The 19,582-nt window shown below is 47.7% G+C and overlaps 1 protein-coding gene and 1 long non-coding RNA gene across 2 annotated transcripts in view; one reads left to right on the top strand and one right to left on the bottom strand.

Annotated features, from left to right (window-relative positions):
- The window catches only part of LOC118913564 (uncharacterized), a 60,864-nt gene extending 56,274 nt beyond the window's left edge, over positions 1-4,590 (top strand). The window contains exons 4-5 of the long non-coding RNA XR_005025252.2: positions 1,109-1,204; positions 3,688-4,590. This is a non-coding gene — a long non-coding RNA (uncharacterized LOC118913564). The remainder of the gene's footprint in view (positions 1-1,108; positions 1,205-3,687) is intronic.
- Positions 1-19,582, bottom strand: part of TECTA (tectorin alpha) — a 63,398-nt gene that overhangs the window by 2,339 nt on the left and 41,477 nt on the right. The window contains exons 12-20 of the mRNA XM_036887626.2: positions 19,011-19,210; positions 14,969-15,352; positions 12,793-13,079; positions 10,889-11,169; positions 8,384-8,494; positions 6,988-7,190; positions 5,911-6,074; positions 5,225-5,473; positions 1,099-1,261 (exon numbers count right to left, since the gene is read on the bottom strand). Coding sequence (XP_036743521.2) covers positions 1,099-1,261; positions 5,225-5,473; positions 5,911-6,074; positions 6,988-7,190; positions 8,384-8,494; positions 10,889-11,169; positions 12,793-13,079; positions 14,969-15,352; positions 19,011-19,210 — 2,042 coding nt within the window. The remainder of the gene's footprint in view (positions 1-1,098; positions 1,262-5,224; positions 5,474-5,910; positions 6,075-6,987; positions 7,191-8,383; positions 8,495-10,888; positions 11,170-12,792; positions 13,080-14,968; positions 15,353-19,010; positions 19,211-19,582) is intronic.

Here is a 19,582-nt window from a genome sequence, read left to right as displayed (position 1 = left end):
GACAGAACACCAGAGCGAAAATGTCACACAATTAAGCTGATAACATATTCTTCACCATGCGTCCACCTCCGAAAGAGACAGTGGCTCCAGCCTCAAGCACTATCACAGCTCAGATTAATTAGAAACAATGCATTCTTGATCACGGAGTCCCCTGGGACTCTGGGCTTTATGTCGAACAGAATTAAATATATTCTCCACACTGGAATTAGATTCATAGAGGCTCCCTTCCCAGGAATGAGGACTGGTGTATCGCATTGGACAATAATTTATGCAGCCGCATCTGTAAGGGTTCTGACCATAATTCACATCTCCATTCTGCAAACATGGAGTAAGCGTCGAGCTGGAATGTTAAATTAGGGACCAGATACCAGTGCAACAAGACCTTAGCGACACAGCCATACATGGTGGGGATGTAAGGCTGGCCTGGAAGAGGGGGCTGGTTTCTCACCTGCAGAGCCTCAGGCCCCGGTGTGAATCTGGATGAGCTGTGGGATAATCAATGTCTAAAGAACACCCAGAGGAAGTGGATCCTGAGCCGGGAGTGTGCTTCTGTAGTGGAGTGGCGCTTGGCCCCACTGTGTGCTTCAGGTTCAAGTGGCCTGCCTCCGGCAGACTCCGGTGCAGCAGTTCTCAAATAGGGCTAACTTTGCTCGTCAGGGGCCGTTTGGCAATGTCAGGAGACATTCTCGGTGTAGCAACTGGGAGGTGGTGCTACTGGCATCTAGGGGATAGCGGCCAGAGATGCTGCCAAACAGCCCACGATAAATAGGCCGCCCCACGACAAGGACTGATTCACTCCCATAGGTCAACAGCGCCGAAGTTTGGGAAGCCCTGGTCTGTGTTGTGCCAGACTGACATTTCAGAGATAGAGAAGAGTAAGTGGGCATCATTCCACTGTGTTCTCTCTCTTACTGTCATACCAAAGATGACCGCCACTCCCAAGCATCTGAGGATGACTCGAATGCAGCCACTCCCAGGAGCTGTGAGCCCCAAAGAACTCCGAAGAGCCACCCCACTCCTGGCCTTCGTGATGCCTGTGTGGGAAAGCTGAGGCAGTGAGAAGAAGGCTAGGCACTTACTCCTCACACTCTCACTTACTATTTTGCAGGAGTACTTTTCTGAATCGCAGAGGGACACCGCGCAGTGAAGGTGCACTTCATCATAATCCCCAATGAACTTAAAGACGGTGACATGAAAGCGGCAGGTGAGGGAGACACCGTTCTCCTCAATGCCAATGGTGTTATCTTTGATGTTCTGACACCTATTCAGAAAAAAATGGAATCTGTGCTTCACACTTTCAAATTCCACATAATACCAGCACAAATGGTAAAAATACTTTTGCATTTGAAAGTGACCTGTGAACTATGTAGGTTTGTCATTTATTGCCACTCCCTGATATTTTCATAGTTATCTTTGAAAGCATCAAATAGCTCCTCAAATTAGCATCCTAATGGCAGCTAAAGACAAAATGACTGTCTGGACTGCACTCTGGTTCTCTACATTATGCCCCCCTCATGATGCTGTGTTTTACTGATTTCAATTTAACAAATGCAAGATTAGTCTTTACTTCTTTTGTACTTTCTTTGGCTAATTATCCATTTGGAGAGGGCTCCTGACTCAATCCTATTGGGAAATCTTCCCACCTGTTAATAGGTGGAAGTCAGAGAAGGAAGAGCAGTCAGGATGAGCTGAGGATTGTCTTGGGCTAAATGACCACCTCTTCCCTCCCCTCCCTCTTCTCCTTGTGGTATTGAGCCAACAGGCAACAACAGCCATGGCCTTCCCTTGGGCACAGATATCTTGCACCAAGGGTTTTCCCAAGTGCATCCCAGGGTCTTTGCACAAAAAGCATCCCCCATTTGGACGTCTTTCTGCTCCTCTTCCCATGCATAACTGCTGCTCTTTCTCCAACACAAGCCTATGGCTCTCCCTCCTTTATAATATCCCCAAGTGCTGCCCTGAGCAGGCAGGAATGGATTGCTTTGTCTGGATTTGCCACCAGCACCCTGTTGAGCCCCTGGTGTGCAGGAATCAAGTCATGATCCTCACTGTGTCTCCAGCACCCTGCAGGGCACACTGTAGGGACTGAAAATTCTTTGTTGGATGAATGAGTGAATTGTGCAACCATGGCCACTGGGTAAGGCTGCCCCATAGGAGTCAAGAGCTCTTTAAATTAATAAAGATAAAAAGGGTGACTCTTTTTCTCAGGTCCCCTTCCCCTGGCCCACAGGATTAGGTAGCTTAGTGATAAGAAAAATTAAAAATGGAAGTCACCCATCAGCGTTCCCACACCTATTAGGTTTTGCAATTAGTCTTTAAGGCAATAATCTCTCTAATGCTTCAAAACAGAAACATACTTGGCCTTGTCACTGTTATTCATTTGAATGACCTAAAATGGTTCAAGGATTGTAGAATGTCCGCAGCCCTCCAGTCGTCACACAGACCTTCCTTCTTAACCAGACCACCAACTCCCAGAGAGATGACTTGAAGTTCAGGTATCAGGAAAACGTGGAGCACAAGGAAGGGGCCTAGGGAACCAGGGATAGGCTGTCTGGATGCCGGCCTTAGTGTGAGCCAATTAGCCAAACACTAGGATCCTTTGTCCACTATCAGAGGACAACTGTCCTTTCCTCTCTCTAGGCAGATGCGTGACCTGTGTGTCCCTAAATTCAGAGTCATTCATAGATGTTGGTGCCGCCTCTGCCTGCCACAGAGCAGAAGAGGGGTGGCTGACCCCAAAATTCTGAGGTGGACCCACGCTGCTCCTCATTCATTCAACACTGAGCATCAGTTTTCCCCTAAATTCACTGGAAAAAACCAATACCACATCCCTCCAAGAAAGGTCAGAGGGATTCATGAATCAGAATCCTCCTTTGTGATGAAACCACTTCACACCCAACAACAGATTAATTTGAAGGTCTTTATTCAGACCCGGGGGAAGCCAAGATTTATGAACATGCCCACTCTCCCTCTCTGGGTCAAGTCTATTAAATACTATTAAAAAATGCTAAATGCCACAGCGTCCTTCAAAGGAAGCTCAAGCCCTACAACCTGGGTTTGCATTTAAATAGTGGCTCCAAGCTTAGTGCCCTCACTCTGGGAAAGGACTGTGGTGGGGGAGGCAAGACACAGGAGAAAGGAGAACTGTGTCCTTAACTGAGCACATAGGCCCACCATGTGCTAAGTCACCAAGTCCTTCCCTTTGCCTCTGAGGAGGCTAAATACCAGCGCAGAAAGACAAGTGCCTTACTGAGCGCTTTGCTGAAAACTCCACAATATGTCTCAGCAACCCCCAGAGCCAGTTAGGGAGCTGGTGTGTTTCGATACCCAGACAGATTCTTCCTCTGTGCCCTGCTAGTTGGGAGGCCTTGGGTGAGCTGAGTACCTAACCTCTCTGAACCTGTTTCATCAGCAACATAGTGGATGGTTATTGTTTGTCTACTGTGAACCATACCCTTCTTCTTTTGGGGAACCATTCCTTGCCCCCCGCCAGTCTTAAAGCCAATTATGGTGTCCACAGCACTCTGACCACCGTGGGGCTGGATGCTGACTCAGGCCAGTGACGTGCTCAGGACAAACTACCCCGAAATGTGGCGGCTGGCATACTGAATATTTTAAGGTTAAGGAGTGTGAGAGATTGGCAGGAGCAGGAAGGTCACTCTGACCTTCCCCTGACTCTTTTCACAGTCATGAAACCCTCCTGTGAGAGGTGCCCTCCATGCCTGGAAGAAAGCAGCACCCTTATCTTCAAAGACAACAATCCGAACACACAGGCCTCACTAGTTTCCCTGTTTGCTGCAACCGCCTCGTGCTCTTCGGTGAGTCACACTTCTCCATGGCTGTCCGTTCATCATCAGACCCAGCAGAGAATACTCAGGCCAAACCATTTCTTTGGTTCTCCCTCATTTCCTTATGAAGGATTCCATGTCATACAAGTAAATGTAAGTTTAATATAAGTAAAACTTTTAAATAACTCCATATGCTTTTCTCCTGTTGATCTGTTTCACACCCAGCCAGGGACCCTAAGATGGTCAAGGAGAAGTTTGTCCTCCCAACACCAGACAATTTAACATCACATCCCCTCCAAAGAAAGGAGAGGCAGTGATCCAAGGAAGGTCATCATGTTCCTTCCCAGGCATTCCCCGAAGGGGGTTAGGAGGAATCCCAGCTTCTTGGTGTTTGCAGTGCTATGAGGATGGGAGTCCAGGAATGCCAGTCTAACAAGGTCACTAAGACAGACACAGAGAGGCAAGGGACAGGGCAAATGACGTGCAGTCTTGACAGCATTTGGCTGCCTGGATCCAGTCATCCCTAAAGCCACACCCACTCCTGTGATTTGGTTCCGTAGCCCTGAAATGCCTTGTTTTTGCATAAGCCTGATTGAACCGGTCTCTACCACTTCTAATAGAAGTTTGATCAATACAGACATCTGCTTTAAGAATTACTGTATCAGGGTGATGGGAATGCTCCAAGATTAGGTTATGGTGATGGCTGCACTCCATCACTGAGTGGAAATCATTAAATTTTATATTTGAAGCAAGTACATTTTATTGCATTAAATTACATGTGCAATAAAGCTGTTAAAAAGTATTATTGCTTGACATAAGTGTTTTGTTTTGTTTTTTAAAGATAATTATCATTATTGTTGTTTGTTCTATACTGTTTTCTTCTTTTTCATTCATGCATTCATTCCTTTAGTAAATTCTGTTACATGACCACCTGTTAGCCAGGAAATATACTAGGTGCTGAGTATATTGTGGTGAGTAAAAAGAAACTCACTGATTTCATAGGCTATTATTCTAATTCTTTTTAAGTTTTTATAGATGTCCTGTTCACCAAGCTTTCATTACTCTTATCACAGTCTTTCAGTTGCAGATGATCCACATTTCTCTCAAACTGAAATGCAAAGCAGGCAGGGCAGAATCTCCCCTTTGATTCCACTGAGAACAAAGCATTTTGTAGTTGATGCCACATGGTGGGGATCCTCCACCAAATCGCTCTGTGACTTTAAGCCAGTTGTGCACTCTCCCTAAGCCCCAGCCTTCTCATCATTAAATTGAGGTTTACAATATCTACCTCCTAGGGTGTTATGAGAATTACGTCGATCATGGGTGCAAAATGCTGGCCCTGTAGGTATTCAACCACTAGGAGTCCCCATTCCCTTCTCTAAAAATTGATGTCGATTGATATACCAAAGACTGTCCCCTAATGAAAGGCTCCTTACCCGCCTTCAATGATGAAGTATCGGAGTTTATCGTTGCTGTCGCGGGAGGGGGTGGCATAGCATTTGTTCAGCGTGAGGATCAAGTGCGTGGCATCGGCTCCCACCACAAAGACCCCTACGTACAGCACATCGCGCGTCGTCAACACCACTTCACCCTGGCGGTACGGGTGTTTGTAGGAGGCGTTTTTGTACAGTGCCATCTTGGTGATGAAGCTGCCTTCTTGGGTTGGAACTGTCAGATTAATGACACTGAAAGGGAAACAATCATGAGGTCGGGAAGCCCAAACAATTATCTTCACTCAACTACCTACCGTTTTTCAAGCTGAAAATGCAGGGGGAAGGCAAAGTGAATAGCAAAGCCTAAGGCTGCTTGCAATACGGCACCTGCTAGCCATGTAACAATTAAAATTAAATTTAATTTAAAATCCAGTTCTTTAGCATCTCCGACCACATGGCGTGTGCTCAGCGGCCACAGATAGCTACTGTTTTGTATAGAGCAGCTAAAGAACATTTCAATCATTCTAGAAGGTTCTGTGGACCAGTGCAGATCTAAGGCATTTAGGTTCAGGAAATGTGAATTATTTTTCCCATAGTGCTTCAAAGACAATTGCTAGCGATTTTGGGCATGCCAACCTTCACTGCCAAGGAAAAGACAAAGCTATGTGCACAGCCCTGAGGCTCTTCACCTTAGCATAGGCTTCACCACAGAGTCTAAGGAGATCTTGAGATCCAGCTCATAAGCACAGGAAAATTCCACACTGATCGTCCGGTCCCTGGTGATGATATTGCCGGTGTTGTTGGCACTTTCAATCCAGATTGTGTTTTTATACACGATATGAGTGCCATTGGACTGCAGAGCAAAGGGAGGTCAGAAATCATTAAATCTGGGAGTATGTGACTTGCATTTCAAATCCACAGCCCTGAAAGCAGAGAAATGGTTTCATTCCACAGATACCCAAAGGCCTCTGTCGGTCAGTATGGCGCCAGCCTCGGCATTCACTGAAACAGGTATGACGATAGATGTCGTTAGTGCCCTTCAGTCTGACAACCTTAGATGCTCAGGGAGGAGATTTCATGCACCGCTGGATTCTAGCTGCAGCCAGTTGCCTGTTATCTGTGGGAACCCAAGCTGGGGACAACGTGAAGTGTTACCATCACAAGGTAATAGAAGTCTTCTTTTCCAACTCTTAACCCAAAATCTCTGCTCCACCGAGTCTTTTATCAGACGTGCCCAAAAGTACCAAAATGAACAAAGGGAAGTTTCACCTTACTCCTGTCACTCCCTGATAAACGTGTTAATGAACACAGTTATCACAGAAAGACAGTGGATGCTCCGCCAACCTATACATGGATAATCTGGCACTAAAAGGTGGGACCTTGATGTATTTCTGCAGCCAGCTGTTAAATGATGGTGGGACACCCTGGCCCCCGGAATAACTGAACACAGCTGTGTTGACCTGGAAGAAGAATGGAAGATGAGAGAGGTAAGGAAAACTGCCCGTGTGCGGGGCAAAGGATGATAGCAGACAGTGCACAGCAAGGGAAGAAGCCGGTCGCTTATCCAGCTCTTGCAGTTCAATCAGCCACTTAACACCAAATGGTTATTCTCCCTGATGTATTTCATTTCACACCTGCCCTTTGCTGTTTTCTAAGGAGGGTATTTATAAGTAGACTGCTGTAAGTTGGCTTTAAAGACAATCAAGGTGCAAATACCCGGAGCTGTCACTACGTCTGCCAGGCGTTCTTTCAACCCCGTTTCTCACCTGCACAATGTTGCCACAGTTCCCTTTGGTGTTGTTGATCTGAAAGGAGATAAAATCTTCCCCCTCGACGCCGGAGCACTGTCTGTCATTGATCCTCACGCCCTCCCTCTCAAAGCCGAGCTGGAAGAGTTTGCACTTAGAGACGGACACTTCCATCTGGGCCGCCTTACAGGTCACCTCTGCGTCAATAATGTCATGGGAGTCTGTGGGGGACAGTTATTATGAAAGGCAAGTCAGTGGGAGTGGGTCTGGCTGCAGGGTGAGGGCGGGGCATCCCTACCGGTTCCTTTAGAAGAGGACAAGGATCTCTGCACAAGAGCCTGTGGCTTTTCTAATTAGGCATTGATCAAACCAAATGAGTATATGAATTCATTCAAAGTAATAAACGGGGTATCACTGAGCCTTTTTTAAAAGATGAAAATGCTAACAAAGCGTCTTTTGTCTGTTCTGCATAAACCCAGCAGGCTCCCCCCCCACCGACTCTGGTGGAAGCCCTTTCCCACGAGCCACGCACCGCGTCTGGCCGCTTGCGGCTTGGCTAAAGGACACGCCCCCAGGTGAGAGCAGGGCCAGCCCCGCCCCCGGCCGATTCCCACGCAAACACTAGGGGTCTTGCTTTTTGACACCGTGATGCCCTGACATTTTCTGTGGGTACATAAACACAGGCTAAGGGGCACTATAGAAACGGAGATAAACATTTTCACGTGCTTAGGCCAAGCCCTGGAACAAGCCGTGCCGCCCCCTCCCGTGGAGCCTTCCGTCCATCGGGCTCCCGCTCTCCGTCGGTGTGATGTTCAGCATGTGCCTCCCGAGGTGGGCGGCTCGGCCAGGGCGTGGAGCTGGGAGGCGGAGCGGCCCCACTTCGGGCTGACAGCACGGGGGTGCTCGGCTGGGGGACAAGGCCACGCCTGCCGTAAGGCGGCTGCCCTTAGGAACAGGGCCTGGACTCCTGATCTGTTTGCTGTTTGCTCCGAGCGCGTCAGCTGTCTCTGCAGGACCGACTGAGGCCCTGGGCCGGATAAAGCCGGCTTTAAAGCGCCAGCATTCTCCTCCCGATTCTTTCATGTTTTCGTCGAACCATCTTACTTCCCTGTGAGTCTGAAAGATCAATTTGGATCTCTCTGATGTGGATCATGCCTCACATGGAACTGGCTGATTCTATTGATGTACAAATTTATGTGTTTCAATTTATTGAAGAAAAGGATGTAGCTATGAGGAAATGAACATTAGCCTACTTTGAAGCTCAGATTGCTTCTCTGTTCTGTTCGAATGCTCATGAAAGCTCTGCTACTTGGGTTTTTTTCCTTCGCTGGTGTGGCACGCAGGGGCTCCAACCCTGGACCTTTCCCGCGCAGCGGCCAGGCCTCTCCCATTGGACGGGGCAGGCGTCACTCACTGTTTCCGTAGGGGGGCGGCTCGATGCAGCCGCAGAGCTCTCCTCCGTTCTCCAGCTCGCAGGTTCTGTTGGGACAGTCCACCCCCACACAGGGGTCTTCAACCACTCCTGCTAAAAAGGAAAACAAACAACTTGATTTTCCCATCCACACACGGTGACATGTAGTGACACTCCAGACTCGACACTTTAATGGAATGAGCAGTGGTCAGACGGTGGCCACAAGTGAACAGACAGGGTCACTGACCAGAAAATAATGACACTAGCAGGGCTCCGCACTGGGCTTCCTTCTTTGGTTCCACAATTTCCACTCATCCTGACAAGTACTCTACGAGGTAATACTGTATATCCACACTTCACAGCTGAAACTTGCCCGAGGTCCCACCCAGGTAATAAGTGCTGGGGATGGGATGCACGGTGCTCTTAACTGCCGAGATGGACCACGGTTACTGTGCTTAAGAATATTGGACTATATGCATTTGTACCTATATTTATATAAAGACCTCAAACCATTTTATCTCTATATTCTCAGCACCTCATAGTTCGTGCTGAATAAACATCTATCAAAAATGAAAATTGTAGGGCCAATAAGGTCCCAGAGAGGTCCCTCAAACCACAGCTTCTTAGTCTTTTTTTGATTTACAGGCCACCTTCCCCATAAACTTCTACTTAATTTTATATAGTTAAAACTGATGACTTAAAATTGACCAACCCAAACCAACACACACTCACCAGCACTGACAGATTAATAGAACCGTTTTGCTGAAAAGGGTAAAACTACAAGTAAAATACACGTGTATGTGAAATGTCATCATCGTCCCATTATAAACAATATTTCCGAAGCACATGAGTCCACAGACCACCTGCAAAATCTTCAACACCTCATTTTGAGAGCCACTAATTTTGACACTCACTTCTTTATGTAAAGAATCTGTCCCCCTATCCAGACTTAACGCTCCTACTCATCATAGTATATGATGGTGAGTGTTAAAGAAACTGTTTGATCCCAGTCTGAGCTGAGTTAGCTTCAAGTTTAAAAATGAAACAGAACGCTGAGCTGTCCTCTAACTCCGGGCGCCTCTCCTGCCCCAGCTGCCATGCCCGTCTGCTAAGTAACTAAGGGTAAGAGGTGGGCGCACAGGGATGGCTCACATCACCCTGTCTTCATTCCAACAAAAGGAGATTAATGGAAAGCTATCAGCGTTATTTAAATACACTTATTTTTTAAAGGCTGCCTTTTTTATAAAGACCCTTTCATTTGCCAAGTGAGTTCAGGACCTAACACAGTACTAAGGACAGAGCAGCTGCTCAGTGAATCTTATGGTTGATTGACACAGTATGAAAACAACCCAAGAGAATAACCCAACGTGTGGAGGTTACAGCCCAAAGGGAGAAACACCTCACTTACCAATATGATGTCCCATCTGCCAGTTGGCAAATAAGCCATGCCCTTATACAGAGGGAAGTTTGGAGGTTAAAACCAAAAACTGATACTTTAAAAATTCCTCACGATTTTTAAGGTTCAAAGTTTTTAAAAAAAATTATTTATAGTATTGCTTATTAACAGTAAACGGTAAAATTATAAAGTTATCAGATAAAACGTTTCTGTTAATTTCCAACAGAGACCAGTAATTTGCTTATTAGGAGTTTCTGAAATCACTGAGCCCATATTTTAATTAACTACATTGCTTTTAGGTTCTGCATTAAGCACAGTCCCACACTTGGTCAGGTCTAGTGTGCTAATTTACCGACATGCGTAAAATCTTGGAATGGGCTGGTTGTCACCCCAGGTTGGTGGTGCGTGTCAGGCTTGTGTGTACATTCTGTTGGCCACAGACCAGACTGCATTAATGGGACAGAGTGCCCATTTATGTATATGGACACCCATATGTATATGACAAACTTAAATGTGTTTACATACTTATTTGCTCCAACTATTTGATTAACATGGTAAGAAAATGAACAAATAAACTAATGGATATACACATCAAAATAATTTTCTTACTACAGAAAAAAATATACAAGAATCCATAGATCTTTATTTTATCAGCTAACTTAATATATGAATAATCCCCTTTAAAATCCAACCTCAGCTTCCTTTCAACCCAGGCAGACAGAACCAGCTCCATTCTAACTCAACTTGCCGCTTGCCACACGCCCTCCCCTTCTGCTGGGGCTCTGACCCATTAAAGGAGCTGGTGAAGAGCTGAGTTCGGGACGGAACTCAAACAGGAGCCCCACACTGCATCCCTCTACCTCGTAAGTCACTAACTCGGGCTCCTGCAGCCGAGCGGAGCTCGTCTTCCCAAGCCGGTGTGCAGATTCCGCAGTTGGACAGCACCTACGGGTGGGTGAGGCTGCCCTCGCCCTCGTGGGATCTCAGCTGGCACGCCCAACCCTCCACTCCCCACCGGGAAGCAGATCTCCAGCCTTAGATGAAGCGGTGCCACCAGCAGAGCTGTTGTTTGACTTAGAAAAGAATCTGCAGAAATAAAATAATTCTCTTACAGCAATTCTCCTTCTCGATCCACTCGGTGCTGAGGACCCCAAAGGAGCGGCAGGACTCCCCGTAGGCGGCCAGGGAGCCGCACAGCTGGAACTTCCTGTGGTTGTAGCAGCCGTCCAGGTAGCAGGACTCGTAGAAGGGCAGGGGGTCGAGAAGCCCGTGGCAGGGCTGGAAGAAGCCCTTCATGTCTGTGAGCTTCATGCAGTAGCCGTCGCCCTGCATCGTCTGGACGTGCACGTTATCGCACGTGGCTGCGTACTGGGAGAACTGCAGCTCGTTGCAGCTGCGGGCGAGAAGGCTGGTCAGGCCAAGTGACACAAACAGCCATCCAGCCACGTCTGTCACCTCGTCCGCGGGCCCGGCAATGAGTGCGGTGTGCTGACTCAGCACTCACTGGCTATGCGACCTCCTGAAAGCAAGTCCTGCCGGTCTCAATCTATCCATCTACGTGAAACAGGAATTTCTCCTGTTAATATCACTGGAATAAGTGAAGGTAAAAAAAGAGTAATGGATGGGGCACCAAAGTGTCGGCCTAAAGGCAGGTATGGATGTGACAGTCATGAGCCTTGTCTGTGCCTGACTGACGTGATTGATACGGTGACCATTTATAGGTACTGATATAACCAAAGCAATCTAATAATGATAGTTACTGTTGTTCTTAATTAAAAATAATAAATGATGATAGCTGGTAAATTAAAGATCTGAAAGGAAGTCCAGAAGCCTTCTAAACCAGTTACAGTATAGTTATCAGAGAAAAAAGCAAAACCTCTGCAAGAAAATTGGTGCCCAGCTGAAATAGTGTGTAAAGGAAGAAAGGGAAAGAGGAAGGAGGGAAGGAGGGAAGGAAGGAATGAGGGGAGGGAGGGAGGGAGGGGAAAGGAGGGGAGGAAATGAACTTTGCTCATCTTTGGAAGCCCCAGAGGGGCTCAAATGTCCAAAGTTGTCATTTTTTTACCTGTGACATATAACTGTGTCAATAAGTGACATTTTAAAGAGAGCATCAAATTAGGGACTCTGGGATCTAGTCCCAGCTTTGCCGCTTACAGGGCCCTGTCTGGGAACCCTTCTGCTCTCGCTTCCATTGCACCTAGAAAAGAAGAGATCGGACTGGATATCGCCCGCGGTGCTTTCCAGCTCCGGGCGCCCTGATCCGCAGGATGGTCTCATTTATGGTGGATTATTCGGCTTACACCTGAACTATTTCCCCAGCCGGGTATCAGCTACTGTTCGGCTTGCCGGAGCGCAAGGGGACGGAGCCATTGTACAAGCAGAGCCATTGTACAGGAAAGAGAAGTCTGTCCACGACCCAGAAAGGTATTACCAAAAGTCAGCAGCTCAGAGGGGATCTAGATTACATGCCTTTGGGGTAATTTGCTCAGCTCCTTCTGCCTCATTTGGCAAGAGAAGAGTCTGATAACACTCTCGGTGACTAAATCTTTAAAAAGGTTTTCCTGATTCCCACCAACTTCCGCCTGCATAAGCATGCCCGAGCCTTTGATGGGCGCCATGAGCACCCAGTGAGACCAGCACTGGAGAGCAAGGGGCGGCCCTTCCTTCTCTCAGGCAGCTCCTGACGCCACCCCTGCTGGGGAGCCCGGCTCCGGGGTGGGCAGCTGGCCAAGGCCTCAGTGTTCCAGTCTGGCACATACTCTTCTGTGCAGCTGGGGGCTGGGTGACATGAAAAGTTAGAATCCTCTCATCTGAGAATGATAGGATTCTTTCCTGTACCATTCAAGAAATCCCTGAGGCCTCTGATGTGCCTATTGGTATCATGAAAATCCGAAGACCTTTGGCGCCACTCTTTGTAGGAGGGGGCGGATGATGGTGTAGCAAGTTTCCAACTCATTAAAACCTGTCATAGACGCGGGCAGACGTGGGGCATCGAGCTAGTGGCTAGAACTCTCACCTCTTCTGCATGCCGTTGGTTTTCCAGCTCTGGGCCAGCACCATGCTGCTCACCACTGGCTTCCCCCGTAAAGTCACATAATCATCGGTTAGGTCCCCATTGAAGTTGCCGCAGAGGCCACACACTTTGTTCTGCAGCCTCTCACTGATGCTGATTTTGATGACATTGAAACCGTTGTAGTGTATCTGGATGTCAGGGCTGGTGTCAATCACCAGGAACCCCTCACGGCTGTAGATTTTGGTTGCCAACCCGGTTATAAATGGAACATTCACCTGGGTACCGTTCACCTATTGGGGGAAAAAAAGTACGTTACCCTTAGAATAGGCATTGGCAAACTGTCACTGTAAAGAGCCAGAGTAGATGCTTTCGGTTTTGTCAGCCATAGGACTTCAGTTGCTACTCAGCTCTGCCCCCATGGCACAAAAGCAGCCATAGACAGTAAGTACCTAAATGAACAAGGCTCTGTTCCAATAACACTTTATGTACAAAAACAGAGAGCAAGTGGATCGCCTGAATCCCATACTTTGCTGACCCCTGCCCTAGAATTTAAGGGGACTCACTAATTTTACTGTCCACAGTTCTCTCAAAAGGAGCAAAATATGGATGCAGAGAGATAAGAAAACATTATAAAAGTATAACCTACAACAAATGACTGGAGTTTTGTATAAAACTTTCCCAGCATAAACCAATTCCTGAAAATGAACTCCCAATCCTGCATTAAGGAGAGTCCCACACAGTTAAAATGAATCTGGGGATCACCGCCACATTTACTGTTTTCTTGTTATAATGTTCAAACTGGAGGTTCCCCCCAGAGGTCGTACAGGCACAGTATTTCTGCATTTGCCATTTTCCTCCTTTATAACAGTTTCTTTTCTTAGCCTTAGGATAGAACATAACATGCTTTTCTTGTACTTACAAAGTAAATTGAGTTTTTTTCTCCAGGTTATTAGTAACTTTTGTTTCCTAAAGAAAGCAGAAGCCTTTTTAGAAAATACAACTCTTTACTATTAGGCTAGTGTGGGGTATTTTATTCAACAGTGTCAGCTTTGCTCTCTCTGGCGGTCATTTTCACATTCTAGCTCCTGAATTCTGAACCATGCAGTTGTGTCTGCAGGGCCAATTTGCAAGAGGAATTCGAGTGTCAAAACCAGTGCCAGCTTTCACTGAAGTTAAAAACTAGTATTCAAATCCAGACTCTTCCTTTAAAGCTTGCAAAATACCACCCATCTTTTGTGTAACACTGGACACAATGCTATTTGATGGCCCTTCAAATAAAGATACAATCAGTGCATAATTATCTGAGCCGGTGGTGGAAAGCAGAATACACAGAGCAACATTCCAGGCCAATAGATGTTCATGTGCATGCCCCGGCTTTCTGCCTGTCCCTCCCTAGCTATGGTCATAGTACTGGGCACTGTTCACCTCTTTCTCTCTACCTCCTGTGAGCAGCCTGGCTTAGCTGAAGACTGGGGGTCACTGTCTAGTTCATCAGAGCAGATTATCTTCTTAAATGGAAGGGGTGGGAAGAACCCAGCGGGGAGAGCCCTATAAGTTATGGGGGTGCGGTTGGAGACTCACATTTATTTGTATACGGGCTTAAGATTCACAAGGAACCAGGCAGCTGGCCTAAGGAAGGGCCAACCTAAGAGAAAGCCCCCCCTTGTTTTCATTTGGCATGAGGCGATGGGGCCCTCTGATAGTAGGGGGTGCTCCACCTGGCTTTTATTGAGGTAGTGGTTTCATAGGCAAACAGTTGCCTCCTCTCAGCTTCCAGAAAGGATGGCAGAGATGAAAAAATGAGTTGGTATGGGTGGGGAGAGCCAAGAATAATGTTAAAGGCTCTTAAAAACAAACGAGATGCTTTTTGTTAATTCATCCAGAGTACAAACAGGTTTACCTACCACTGTATCATCTTAATCTCTATGAGCACTATGAGGTCAGTACAAGCCTGGGGCATTACAGCCTTCCTGCAGGGCCTGGGGAGGACTGAATGGGGCCCCTCCTTACACGTGCAGAATCTTTATACTTCATTCTGTGACAGCTGCTCATCCGTGTAGGGCACAGATGCAGCCACACCTGATTGCCTGAAAGTCGGTTACCTGGGGAAAGCACAATGCCCCCCGGCCAGCCCTTGCTGCGGGGCAGCTTTCCTAAGCATCAACCATGGGCTCGTCACCTTGACAGTGTTGCGGTCGCTGATGAGAATCTGCTCTTCGTTGATGTAGAAGTAGACGGGCGAGATGACGGTGAGGTTGGGGGAGGACCACCTGTCAAAGTTGATGATGAGCTGGAAGGAGATGGTGGGCAGTTTCTGGCAGATGGTGGAGAGCACGAAGGCGCAGTTGGCCGGGAAGCGGAGGAAGGCGCCGTCGAAGGTGCGGAAGACGCCGCTCCCGGCCGCCAGGCAGTAGGAGGTCCTGGTGCTGAAGCAGCCGCGCACCCCGCTGTGCAGCGCGCACTCCTCGTCCGACTTGCACTGGCGAGGGTCGCACTGGATCAGGTTGCGCCGGAAACAGCGGCAGCGCCGCGTGCAGTCACTGTTCCAGAACAGCTGCTTGGGCTGGAAGAGAGGCGCCCCTGGCGTTAGATTTTGGCCGGGTCAGGCCGGGGACCCGAGGCCCAGTCCATCAGGGCCCTTTTCTAGGTTACCTTTAATGCGCCCTGACTTTGTAGCAGAGAGGCTGCCTCAACTGCAATGTTACCTCAGTTCCCTGGAACTCGGACGCCACCCAATATGCAATTTGGTCTTTGATGGCTTCAATCAAGAACCGGGGAATTCATACGGCTGGATTGTAGAACTAATCACAGCCAACGTGAATGTGCAGCTGTTAGAAGAACTAGGTGAAGAGGAAAAACACTTTGGGAGAAAATTACTTGAACAAGTACGGGCTCCACTTAAAGGATGAAATTTAAATTCACTAGAGAATGATAAAACGAGTCCTTCAGATCTTAAATAGGTTAAAAGACAATGAAAACCAACTCATATGATGAACCATTTCAGCATTTCACAATACTCACTATCCTAAACGTTTTCCTCCTATCTAGTCTGCTTCTGATTTACCTCTAAGCACCTCGTAGCTAATCCGTTTCAAGGTCCTCCATTTCTGTGCCCCAAAGTGGGAGACCCAGAGAACAGTGAGGTTCCCTGGCGGGCAAGCCTTGGGATCAGGCCAGCTGGGCCTGCCCCTGCACATGTGCCGTCTCTAGGAGCACTATTAACCCCCAAGAGTGTCACTTTCCGCATCGCAAAGTTGGGGAAAATAATAATGGCTTGCAGAGCAGTTGTAAAGATTAAATTAAATAAGATGTGGAAAGCACATTTCCTGGCCTAGAATCGGCACTCAATCAATAGTAGCTGCTGTTATTACATCATTCATCGTCTGTCAGATGATGAGGAATTATATAAAATTATAAAATACTTAGAACACAGTTCATTCTTACTTGGGGCAGCTATTATTTTATGCTGTACCCTAAATGAGCAAAAATCTCTAGACACAATTCTGCTTGGTGGAGTTTGTGCTCTTGATCTCGAACTTGTTCTAGACTAAGAATTTCAGGAAATTTGGAAATTGGTCATGATTGTTCACATCGGGTGTGACCCGGACAGGTGGCCTGTGTCATGGAGACGCGGGCACTCATCTGACTGGCCAGACAGTGACATCCGGGGAAGATGTTTTCTGCTTCTGATGGTCACTGTTTCATTTTTTAACTGGAGACTTATCAAAATCCTGGCTATCAAACACAGCTATGACTAGATTCAGAGGTAAATAGATAGAGGGCGAGTACTTCCAGGAAAGTGTCCTCAATCCAGTGTACTTCAAGATACCACTGCTGATTCTTTCCTGCTCAAAGTGAAGTCGTTCTGGGCCCCAAATCTTCCCTCCCTCCAGACCTGTAAGATATTGTGGGTGCCAGCAGCCTCACAAATTGACTCCATTCCTTTTATCAGATTAGCAAAATAATTGAGTAGATGGCCTGGCCTCTCTCTGATAAGAAGTCAGGCTTTACATGGGTGGAGAGAGAAAAATAACCTGATGTAGGTGGATATGATAAAGGGTGAATAACTCATCCCACGGGAGAACTTGATCATGAACCTAGCGTCACAGCAGAGTGACTGCACCCTGTGCTGCTTTCTTCACCTTGATCAGACCTGACAATGACAGATGCGTGATTACCCTACGTGGTAATGGCTAGCTAGACGTGTTCCCTTTATTCCTAAAGAAACTTGTTGTATAAACAAGCCCTCAAGCTTGTTTGAACTGTGGCAAGTGGATGTGGATTATTTGTTCCATGAGTTCGTTACTTCCCACGTATAAGTTGTCAAAATCCACAGGCTTTCTGATGAAAATCGGATAATATTATTGTACTAATAGCTGCCTAGAGCTGTACCGTGCCTTTCCTGACAGTTTCAAGAGCTTTATATGCACCATTCCATTAACACGCCTGGGCTTTTAATTTACAAAATGCTTCTCAAGAGAATCACAACAAAAACAGTAGCAGCTACCAATCAGTGAACTACTAGGTGCCAGGTACTAGGCAAGGGTGTAGGTTATATATACACCAACCGTGCCAACTTGGTTCTATTAGTCACATGTCACACATGGGGCAACTGAAGCTCAGCGCATGACGCAGCTTGTTCAGTGTCACGCCACCAGTAGTGGCCCAGCGAGGATCAAACCCAAGCCTCATCCATTATGCCACAGACGCTCAGGACCCTGCTGATGGGGGCGCATGACGCACTTGACAGGTGGATACATCCCAGTAAGTCTCTGGCCTGAGCAGCAAAGATTGGAAGGGTGCTTTTCCCCATCGTGAGCCTTGTTCCCTCTTCTCCGAGATGGTGAGAAAGCTGAATCGTATTACTATTTTCTCCCAAATGTTCTGCCGTTTCCTTCTGAATAATCACCATTTCTAAGCGCTAACTCCAAAACCCACTCTCCCAAGAAGTCTTCATTGGTTAATCCTACTATTTTACTCTCCTTTGCCCCAGTCTTCCTAATGTAACATTTAAGCAAATTTCCCACTGAAAATGAAATTGAGGGTAACTTTCACATGAGTTTTCTTTTATTTAGGCTCAAAGTAAAGCCAACTTTGTTGCTCCTGAACAAGTGGATGCATCTTCACAAAAAGGAGACATTATTTATTTTTGGCCTAGTTTTTTTCCCAGTTCAGACATTTCAATTAAATTTATTTTAAATGCTACTCTTCTTTTTCATTTGAAATTGATTAGTTCTATAGGGTATTGTTTTTCACTTGTTGATATGTTATTTTATAATTTTCTCTTGTTCTTTAAAGTGTATTTTTTTCTATCTTTTACATAGATTTTTAAGTTCTTTAAGGCAGAAAACGTGCTTTATCATCCCCAGTAAGTCCCCTAGCACAGTGATCTGCAGAGAGCAGATACTCGGTATTTGCCCTTGGTGACTACCTACTCACCAATGTAAGGTTTTCATGTCCTTTAAACAGAGACTGAGCTTGACGTGGAGCCATGAGCTGAACACCTTCTCCCGGCAAGACTTCGCGAGCTTAGTATTTTTGCACACAAAGAAAGACTACAAAGTACACAGAGTAAATGACTTAGTGAGGCTCATATGTTTTACTGCGGGGTGCGTACAAAGGCCATCTTCACTGGCTCCCTGTTTGAGCCCCATGGAGAGAGAAGCGGAGGTGGGACGTGGGGGCACAGCATTAAGCAGCCCACACAGAGCTCTCAGGGACAGCACGAGAGTGACAAATGGTGCCTGAGAAGATGGCAGCCTTCATGGCGCTTCAATAGCCCAGAGAGGGAAGGCCATTCCTCCCAGCCTCAGCTCCATATTTTCTAGTTAAAAAATGCTTTAGCCAAGGCAGCTACAAATGTTTGAGTCACAGCCACCATATTTCCAAACTACAGCCACATCAGCGTTCAAACTAAGATTTACAGGAGAGGAAATCAGGGCCTAGAGAAAGGCATGGCCGAGAGAAACACCACGCTGGACAGGAGGGGAGGAGAGCGCCCACAGCCTGGCCAGGGCCGAGAAGGGGGCCCGGGAGGCCCAGGGCGTTTCCAAACCCCATACTCACGAGCAAGGCCTGCTCTCAGCTGAGCTGCCCCGTCCGCTCCCTGCGAAGCAGCCCCTCCATCTCCACAGTGACGTGGAAAGATGGGCCAACTGTGCCAGCCTCTGGAGAGAAATCCCGAAACTGGCCAGGGCAACAGCAGGCCCGGGCGCCCCTACCTCGTAGTATTTGCCGTCCGAGTAGCAGCCGCAGCTGTGGGGCAGGATGCAGCTCTTGCCGTCGAGGACGTAGCCGGCGTCGCACTGACAGCCCTCCACGCAGTAGTGGTTGCAGTCGCTCTTCAGGCGGATGGCCGCGCAGCGGGGCTGGCACACGCTCACGCAGCTCTCGTAATGGCTGTTGGGAGGGCAGGTGACAGCTGCAACAGAAGACGCAGGCACAGGCTGTGAAGGTGCTCCCCGGCCTCGCGGAGATGGCGCCTGGCGGGAGTGAGCTGGGCCCCGGTTCCTCGCGACCACCTCTCTGCCCTGGGGAGCCCCTGCCCGCCGTAGGGCTGCTGAGAGCCGGGCCAGGGCAGATGGGGTAACTGGGCTTTCCTCGCATTATTTGAGTCCTCTCCTCAGCCTTGTCGCTTGAGGTCCTCTACAACCTGTTCCCTGCACCCCACCTCCCAACCCACATCTTGACTTCAGGGGTGCTCCGCCTTGATGGCCTCTGGGGTGCCCCACACTCGCTCACTCACACTGGTCTCCTTTATGCAGGTGTGCCTCCTTCAGCCTCTCAGCCTGCC

Source organism: Manis pentadactyla, chromosome 13 (genome assembly GCF_030020395.1).
Source record: "Manis pentadactyla isolate mManPen7 chromosome 13, mManPen7.hap1, whole genome shotgun sequence".
NCBI classification, from domain to species: Eukaryota; Metazoa; Chordata; class Mammalia; order Pholidota; family Manidae; genus Manis; species Manis pentadactyla.
The sequence above is the reverse complement of the archived record's forward strand: the minus strand, read 5'-3'. Positions and strand labels throughout refer to the sequence as shown.